The sequence below is a fragment of the Pundamilia nyererei genome, unplaced genomic scaffold, assembly GCF_000239375.1.
Source record: "Pundamilia nyererei isolate P.nyererei 1_Seehausen unplaced genomic scaffold, PunNye1.0 scaffold00436, whole genome shotgun sequence".
Taxonomy (NCBI): Eukaryota; Metazoa; Chordata; class Actinopteri; order Cichliformes; family Cichlidae; genus Pundamilia; species Pundamilia nyererei.
This window is the reverse complement of record NW_005187837.1, coordinates 130,055-139,899: the sequence shown is the minus strand read 5'-3', so window position 1 is coordinate 139,899 and position 9,845 is coordinate 130,055. Positions and strand designations below refer to the sequence as shown.

Here is a 9,845-nt window from a genome sequence, read left to right as displayed (position 1 = left end):
TCAGTCTATAAAAAGAAAAAAAATCAGGAAGACGAAAGCTAATGACTTTGCAGAGGAGGATATAACCATGTGAAAAATAAATTACGGTTGTTATATTTAGGTTTAGAGACAGTGTATGTATACCTGGCAGTCAGCCATCAGCAGGTGTCTGGCTAGGCTGTGGTGATTGTGGCTGAGCACCAGCTCCTTTGCTCTCTTCAGAACCGCCATCTCCAGTGGTTTGTTTTCTAGAGGCAGAAGTCGCGAGTCGAACTCTGCTGGCCTGAACATGGACTCCGTCTCTATGACAGGCCGCTGAAAACTACTCCTCTCTTTTTTCCTCCTCTTATCTTTCTCCTCGTCTTTCCCTGCATCTTCATCCTCTTCTTCACTGGTGTTTTCCAAGGCTGCGATAGCATGATGGTAGGAGCTTCTGTCTCCTGACACCTCCTCCTCCTCCTTCCCCATCTCCCCTTCTCTCTTCAGTCTCTCCACATAGCTGCAGAGTGTTAGCTGAGCTTCACGGCTGTGCTCTGTGATGGGGTTAGCAGAGTTTGACGATTCCCACTCCAGAGGGCTGCAGGACCTCAGGTCTGCAGGGCTGGGCTGCAGTCTTTCACCCTGTCCTGTTATTGTCTCTGAATCGGGACACTTAGCAGCATCAGCAGGTGAAACTAGAGACCCAGAGGAGCAGCAGGAGTCTGCAGGCAGCCGTAGATGTTGCAATTTCAGGGGCTTCACTGGAGGAACAGGAGGGCCTGCAGTGGCTGTGGAATAACAAACACATCCATCTATAATGTTGCATTTGAAAATAAAAGTCAATATTGATGTAAACAGATGTTTACCATCCAATAATAATCAAATAACTTTGCATAAATATATTTAAAAAAGATATATAAAATAAAAGGATACCTCCACCCGCCCAGGAAGAATCAGGGGTTTCTACACGTCTGGGCTCCTGTGGAGGTGCAGCCAGTCTGGGAGAGACACAGGAGGTGTCTGTGAGGTTTGAGGAGCTGGAGGAGGGAACTCTAGCCTGAGGACAAGAGGAGTGAGCCAGCCTAGCCAGAGGAACCTTGCTGGGTTTGGGAGGCGGTTTAGGACACAGCTGGCTGTCAGAGCCCCGGATCGCTTGGCCTGGAGGAACACGAGTGCCGTAAAAGTTACACAAAAGCTGTTTTGGCTTTTAAACATATAAAGACTTGGAACGTTTTTAAGTATCTAATATTACAACCCCTCTGACTTTTTAACATGTTTAAGATATTATTATTTAAATTCAAATACAATGAAAAGCATGCATCACACTCAGATTTCAGCTATATTATCAGATTGTGAATTAGAGCAGAGAGCCCCAGCAGAACAGGAGGAAAATTCATTGTCTAACATTCAAGCAATGGCAGGAGCAGCCCGGGAGAGTGTATTATATTACACCCACATACTTAGGAAGGCACAACGGCTGATTAATTTTAAAACCCCCACGTGGGCTTTTATTGGCTCTTAGCAAGCACCACACAGTTATTTTTAGCCTGATAATCAGTCCAAACTGCCACTTTGTTTAGCTTCATTATTTCTATACCGTTCAGATGCCTGGACCAAGGCTACTTTATTTCATCCTCGATTGCTATTCTTGTCATTTTTTCCTCCATCAAAGTGATAAAGTGGTTTTGTTTGCAGGATTAAAAATAAAGAAAGAGGTGAAAAGTACCAACATTTAGAAGTCAGTACATTTTGGATTTGTCCATAAACCGTCATTATGACGCAGGGCAAACTTGTCATCTTGCATCTAATCTTTATAAATTCATACCAAAACAAAAATTGGAGACATCATCATGATGTTCTCAACAAAATATCAAACTCAATCCCTGGATCAGGCCATCCTTGTCCTTTGGGACTTGATTTATACAACCTGTATAGGGAACTTTTAGTCTTGGCAGAGCTGTGGGCGCTCAGGCTGCTTTTGTTAATTGCAGTTTTTTCTCGATTGTTCTGTTTGTAGCTCTGTGTCTAGCATGAGTGCTGCTCTATACTGTACATTTTATGCACTATGACCAAGCAAATCTATTTTAATCTATTTTACAGTTAACATTAAAAGTTAATACTGATAAAGAGGATAGTAATACTACAAATAAAGCCAAACACCTATTTGTATCACATGTCTTGCAATTGTTAGGCTTAATAGACTCTATTAGGGGCGATCGTGGCTCAAGAATTGTCAGTTCGTCTTGTAATCGGAAGGTTGCCGGTTCGAGCCCCGGCTTCGACAGTCTCGGTCGTTGTGTCCTTGGCTGGTGGTGGTCAGAGGGCCCGGTGGCACCAGTGTCCGGCAGCCTCGCCTCTGTCAGTGCGCCCCAGGGTGGCTGTGGCTACAATGTAGCTTGCCATCACCAGTGTGTGAATGTGTGTGTGAATGGGTGGATGACTGAATGTGTAAAGGGCTTTGGGGTCCTTAGGGACTAGTAAAGCACTGTACAAATACACGCCATTTACCATTTTCTATTATATGAACCAGTATACGTAAAAGTCTTCAGGGATTCGTCTGTATAAACGCAATGATCGCTGAAGAAACTCATCTGTATACTGCTGGTTCTTCTCCACCAAAATATTTGTATACCTGCTAGAGGCTCTGCTGATTTCCGTGGGAAAGAGGGGCTCAGCAGTGGCTCGCTGCCTGTCCGAAACACCGGCGACTTGGAGTTTGGGCTGGGAAGGAGCGAGTCAGGTGTCTGCAGGGGCTGTGGTTTGGATCCTGAAGACGGAACAAAATTACAGAGTTAAAGAGATGAAAGAGAAGATAATGAGACGGTGGGTAAATAGAAATAAAAAAAAAGGTTACAAAAAAAAAAGGAAAAGATGAGGTGGAGGTGGGGAGGAAAGGAAATAATTTTGTAAAAAAGGCACTGAGCTGATTAGAATTCCCACTTTTGTTTTTGAGGTCTCATATACATTAGATCAGTTTGTAAAAATTACATACAACAGATACAGAGAAAAATAAAGGATTCAAAATACTTCAAGCCACTAAGATCTATTCATCTCATAGAGATGAGAAAAAAACCCCAAAACAACCGGCACACATGTGTGACTGTGGATGCGAGTGTATAACAGATGTAATTGGAAGAGCATAAATTAGTACATATAGTTTATGTATTAAACTTTTTAGAGTTAATTGGAGAGATGTAATCCTAATCCGTGGCTCGTGAGCTGCAGGTTGCTGACCTCTGATTTACAGAGAGCACGGCTGCCCTTTGGAGAAAGTTCATTTCTGCTGCTCGTGTCCATGACCTCATTCTTTCGGTCTCTACCAGAGCTGAGGAGTTTGGGTCGAGTGGTAAATCGACAGCTTCGCTTTTACGCTCAGCTTTTACGCTCAGCTCTCTCTGAGTGTTTATTATACAGATGTGTAATTATAATAAAAGGAACAACTAAAACTTTCAGCCTCTCCTCAAAGGGCACACAGCTTTTCAGAACCTCCTAGCTTTTACTTACCAAGAGGAAGGAAGCTTTCTGATTGGTGCGCCTTGAGTGGGTGTCGCCGCTCCTGGACTTGATTGAGACTTGCTGGTTGGCTGCCGCAGCGATCCTTCAACCTGAAGGAGGAGGAAGGGCGATAAAAACATCCCACTCACACATGGGCATCGGATAAACCTCTTACAAATATTTCCAATATAATAATAAAAAGGTACCATTAGTATTCAAAAAAAAGTAAATCACGTTATAAACACTAATCCTTTCATCCCTTCTTTGACTTTTTAAAAAGCCTTTTCTCTGTCCATATATCCTCTTGTTCATCTCTGTGTTCTGTTTTACTCTCAGCTCTGTATTTATTATCCCCTCACAGCTGGTCTGACCTCTCTCAGATAGATACAGAACCCTGTTTAATGTCTGCGTGCATTGAAATTGCACACAGACAACAGCTCTTCATTTACAGAGGACGTATGATGTGTATGGGACATGTGTATGTGCGAACTTCAGTCAGAACGATTGAATGTAAACAGCTCAGCGCAAAGAGTAAAACCTTAAAAGCAGAACGATGTGTGGAGGTGGAGACTGTGCAAAGGTGGGTCTCTACTATTCAAACACAGCAGACAGATTGGTATTTGGTCTGTAGCCCACTATCCACTTGCAGTAATAGGCTTATATTAATCAAATCCAAGAAATCTCACATGCTCAGTGGAACAACAACCACGTTATGAGAGCCAGCGAGGAATTACAGTGTTCAGGTGTTAATTAGTGTGTTTGCGTGTGTTTGTAGAGTGCAAACCTGAGCTGGCTGCCTCGGGCAATGCCATTGTCCTGGCAGTGTGTGCTGTCGTGCATGGCCTGTGTGTTGTCGTATGTGTGTCCGTTGGTAATATTGAGGCTGAGGCGTTTCTGGTTCCGCCTCTCCTGCGACATCAGCCTCTCCCGGTGACTGCTCGACAGTCCGTGCTTTTCCTCTAAGCAGCGCAGCGGCAGCCCCCGGTTGATTGGCTGGAAGATGATGGCCCCTACCACCTTCAATGTGTGGGCGGAAGAACAGATAAGGTGACCTAAAGAAACCTCAACATATTTTATTTATCTGCGACTATATTTATCTCACAAGCTTGAAACTCTTAGCACTTAAACACAACTTACTATTAACTACCAAAAGTTTTTCTTTTATGTGCTATAATGAGGAAAACCACCAACCAGAACAATAACAGTATAAAATAAACTTTGAAGCAAGATTAATTAAAAGAAAAATAGTGACTAAACCCACCTGTGAGACAGGTTTTCTGTTGCCAACATAGTATCTGATGAGTGCAGGGATGCTGTCGAACCCTTCTCTGTCTAGGCGGTACTCAACTCTGGAGTAAGCTTCATTCAGCATCACGACCTGAAGGCGACAGGCAAAATAACAGACCTAGCTATTGTACCTTTTATATACTCTAGTCAAATATTCACCTCAGTGTAGCTGGAAGCTCATATTTACCTTCTTGTTAATTTTAAAGTGCTGAGCAGTGTTTCGCCATTGGCATGTGAGAACGTAACTTCCTGGTAAAGACAGCGAATCACGGATCAGGAAGTCTCCATCTCGCTGCACCAGGTTTTCTGCAACCTGCAAAAAGAAATAAGTGACACACGGGCACACTCAACTTTACGCAGCCATGACATTAGAGGACTTTACGTTGTCTCACTCACTTCCTGGTGACTTACCGTTAACGATAACAACTACTTGCCTAACCGTTACCCTTACCTTAACCTTAAGACGTATCCTAACCTGAAAATTCATAGATGATGTTGGCCCCTGAGAAAGCCCAGCCTGCATCACGTGACTGTTCAAACAGATTTAGGAGCCCATAATAACCGGCCCACACACACACGAACACCTACAGTGGCCCACAGTGATTGTTTACAATACAAACGTTTAATGGTAGGCTAGTACCAGCTTTGCGAGCTTAGTGATGGTTATGTAAGACACGAGGACCATTCCAATTTATCCAGTTAGTGACCTAGACGCTTAAGGGACAGTTTCATGTAGAATCACATTCATTTCACGCTAAAACCTTTATATGGGAAATCAAAATAATAAAGCTTTAATCCAGAAAACTTTTCAGTGTTTTTGTGCATCTATCAATGCACCAGTCAAATGACAACATTTTTGACAAGATTGATCCCTGTTTATCATTTACCACAGAAAAAATGAGACCTATTATCAAAGTAACTCGGTGGTTAAAAATTAGCCTTCTCTTATGGAAAGAAAATTAAGCCTTTTCTTTCCATAAGAGATTTCAAGATTGTCATTCATGACCTCATCTCCTCCTCCTGGACTACTGCAAATCACTTTACACGGGTCTCAGTCAGTTGTAGGCTCCTCACAGGCACCCGAAGAAGAAGAAGAAGAAAAAAAGAGATCGTATTTCACCTGTTTTAGCTCCTTCCAGCTCAGTCTACTCTCTGTTTTTGCCCCTGAACTGTGGAACAGCATTTCCTTCAAATGACTGATAAAACTAGACTGAACACATATATTTATTCATTGGCTTTTGATTCTTATGGTCATTATATGTGCCTATGTAAGCCATGACTGTTTATATTTACCACCTACTAGCATGTATTTTACTTATTTTTATCCATTCTGTCTTTTAAAGAGCACCTTGGCCAGTGTCAACTGTTGGATGTGTTATAAAGTATTATAAAGCACTGTTAAATGCACTTTAAAAATAAATTTGACTTTCATTTATTATATGATTTTTAAAAAAGGATATTTCTTTGACCGTTTACACATGCAGTGCTCTTTATTTCCCTGCCTTGTTACATTTATTGGTTCTCGCTCGCTCTTCTCGAACACATACACTCTCTGTCATCCACAGTTTCAGACTTTAATTAAGCAAATGTTTGTTTAAGTTAGAACGGTGGTTTAGTTTAGCCAAGGGAAGCAGCTTATTAAAAAAGATTACATCTCAGTGCTGGTTTTCAGGGGAACACACAAGATCTCTCTCTCACATATGCGCGCACACACAACACACATAAACACACCATACAGAATGAAGCCTTTCTTTCTGTCAGCGCTGCTGCAGGGGCCACTCTTTACGCAACAGTCTTCCTGTAAGCACCATGTGTGTAGCATGGAAGACTAATAATAGCTAATCTGGTTCAACAAGTTTCTAACCTGGCTTTTAAAAGGAGGGACTTGTGACTCAGATTTGTGTGCGAGCAGTGTTACCTGTCTGGGAATCGATCCGTGGTACCACGCGTGACTTCTCGGCTCCTCGCAGTCCATCTTCAGTTCTTCCTCGAGCTCCTTGCGAAGTTTCTCTGAAGGACAGTCCAGGATGAACTGATCTCTGGAGAACTGGAATAAAAGCAGAAAAAGCTGATTTTGTAACTTTATCCTGCATAGCTGAGAAACCCAAAGACAGATGACAGAAATTCAACATCCACATATTTAATTAATTTATTCATTTTAACGAAGTAAAAAAGGAAGCAGGAACAAATAGGAAACTTTTGACTGATTTGTTTAAAGTCGCCTCTGCTGTTCTACAGTAAAACAACACCAAATAAAACACCGCAGAGCCGGGATAGGTAGAAACCAGGACTGTAATCTAATTCCAGTGAGATTACTGAAACTATTGATCAGCCACTTTAATCCCAGCAAAGCCCAAAAAGGTTGCCTAAATGGAAAGTAAAGGACAGACAGCTCTGTTAACCCTGACGGGATGTCGAGTCAACACAACCACCTGAACCACAACACACACACCCCAAACACCACACACACACACACTTACATGACAGCTGCTTGGTCTCTCCATCCTGCCACCTTTCTCTGATCTTCAATAACAAACTTCATAGCAGACACATTAAAACTCACGCACACTATAGTTAAGTCTCTTCTGTTTGCTCAAACAACAAGCCCGCACACAGCCTCTGTCTGCGTCTGCCTCCTCTGTGATTTTCTCCTTTATCACTTCCTTTCTTGCCTTCGTCCAGAGTCATTCAAAGAAATGTCATCATCCTGACACCGCCCAGCTACCCAGACCGGCCTCTATGCACACCTTCACCTAACGTAGACAAGTACGCACACGCACACGCACACGCACCCACAGACACACACACCTCTGAGTGACGCATAAACTTATCTAAACTAAACCTTTTTTCTTTTTAACCCATTACTGCTACACTCAGTCAGTTTATTCTATACTTTTGCATTTCAATCATTTAAATGTCAGTACAAATGTCTTGAGCTATTTATTTATCCAAGCAGCAGGACTTTATTATAATTTTTTTCAAATGGTCCAGAGCAATATTCCTCCAGACGTTCTGAAGGGATTTCCAAATGGTTCTTTGGACATTGGCTGCTTTTTCACTCATTTGCACTCTAGTCCAGTGGTCTCCAACCTTTTTTGCACCACCGACCGGTTTATGCCCGACAATATTTTCACGGACCAGCCTTTAAGGTGTCGCGGATAAATACAACAAAATAAAACTAGTACCGGTACCGAAAAAAAAGAAGATTTATTCATAACACACGTGAAACGACCAAGGAAAACAGAGTTAACGATAAAAACGATAACAAAATAAAGCTGAAAACCGATAAAAACCCTGAAAACTATACATTTCACACCTGAGCCTCAACTCTCGCGGCCCGGTACCAAACGACTCACGGACCGGTACTGGTCCCAGGCCCGGGGGTTGGGGACCGCTGCTCTAGTCCTTGTATCCGTCACTGACCTCACTGACCTGCATCATTTGAGCATAAAACACCTAACTGTATGGACAAACCAGTGTTGTGTCTAAACAACACTGGCTGTGTAGACATAACACTGGTTTTATGCTGGTTGTATGTTTGTCAAACTGCTTCTAACACAGGTTAGTATTAAAATTGTATTTTCATACCAACAGGTGATTCCCAAAGGGTTATACGCTGAAAACATGGAATGTCTTGGCATGTTGTGCAGCATGTCCATGAAAAAAAAAATGTTAGGAAAAATGGAACATAAAAAAGTGTAAAGCCTAAAAATTCCCTACAGCATGAACAGTATCTGAAAGTCATGTACTTTCAGATACTGAAAGTACATGACTTGCGGTGCTACTTGTACGGCCGCAAGTAAAGTACTACTTGTGGCCGGTCCAGACGGAGTACCTGGCAAGGTACTAAGAGCATGTGCCCACCAGCTCACCCTCATCTTCACCAGACTCTTCAACCTCTCACTGGATCAGGCAGCCATCCCATCCTGTCTAAAATCAGCCACAATCATCCCAGTGCCAAAGACGTCTCCCATCTCCAGCCTGAATGATTACCGCCCTGTGGCCCTCACACCGGGAATCATGAAATGCTTTGAGAGACTAGTCCTTCAGCACATCAAGGATTACCTCCCCCCAGAATTCGACCCCCACCAGTTTGCTTTCAGATCCACAGAAGACGCCATCGCCACAGCCCTCCACGCTGTGCTGAGTCACCTAGAGCAGCGGCAGAGCTACGTCCGGATGCTCTTCGTGGACTACAGCTCAGCCTTTAATACAATCATCCCGGACATCCTCATCACCAAACTGGTCACTCTTGGCCTCCCTCCTCTCACATGTGCCTGGATAAAGGACTTTCTCACAAACCGGCCCCAGACTGTAAGACTTGGCCCTCATCTCTCCTCCACTCGCACACTGAGCACCAGCTCCCCACAGGGCTGTGTGCTGAGCCCCCTCCTGTATTCTCTCTACACCCACGACTGCAGTTCGACCCACAACAACAATCTCATCATCAAGTTTGCTGATGACACCACGGTAGTCGGACTCATCTCAAAGGGAGACGAGGCAGAGTACAGAGAGGAAGTCCTGAAGTTGGCAGCCTGGTGTTCAGAAAACAACCTGGCACTGAACACTAAGAAAACCAAAGAGCTCATTGTTGACTTCAGGAGACACAGCACCGACTTGGCCCCCGTTTACATCAACGGGGAGTGTGTGGATGTGTGGAGAGGGTCCACACCTTCCGGTTCCTTGGTGTCCTCATCTCTGCTGACATCTCCTGGACAGACAACATCTCAGCGGTCATCAAGAAGGCCCAACAGTGGCTGCACTCCCTGAGAGTCCTCAGGAAGTACAAGCTGAACTCCAACCTGCTGCTGACCTTATACCGCTCGTCCATTGAGAGCCTGCTAACCTACTGCATCACGGTATGGTACTGCAGCTGCACCAAGGCGGATAGAGTGAGGCTTCAGAGTGTGGTCAAGACAGCACAGAAGATGATCGGCTGCCCTCTCCCCTCCCTGATGGACATTTATTCCTCCCGCTGTCTCAGCAGAGCAGCAAACATCATCAAGGACAGCTCCCACCCTGGTTTCAACATGTTCAGCCTGCTTCCCTCAGAGAAGCGCTACAGGTGCATCAACACAAAAACCCACAGACTCAAAAACAGTTCC

At 43.8% G+C, this 9,845-nt stretch overlaps 1 protein-coding gene across 4 annotated transcripts in view; it reads right to left on the bottom strand.

The window, feature by feature from the left end:
• The window catches only part of bcar3 (BCAR3 adaptor protein, NSP family member), an 80,464-nt gene that overhangs the window by 6,969 nt on the left and 63,650 nt on the right, over positions 1-9,845 (bottom strand). For all 4 annotated transcript variants that reach the window (XM_005753529.1, XM_005753531.1, XM_005753532.1 and 1 more), the window contains 8 exons: positions 6,659-6,787; positions 4,928-5,053; positions 4,715-4,831; positions 4,238-4,470; positions 3,463-3,563; positions 2,591-2,725; positions 892-1,116; positions 124-746 (listed from right to left, as the gene is read on the bottom strand). In XM_005753529.1, coding sequence (XP_005753586.1) covers positions 124-746; positions 892-1,116; positions 2,591-2,725; positions 3,463-3,563; positions 4,238-4,470; positions 4,715-4,831; positions 4,928-5,053; positions 6,659-6,787 — 1,689 coding nt within the window. The remainder of the gene's footprint in view (positions 1-123; positions 747-891; positions 1,117-2,590; positions 2,726-3,462; positions 3,564-4,237; positions 4,471-4,714; positions 4,832-4,927; positions 5,054-6,658; positions 6,788-9,845) is intronic.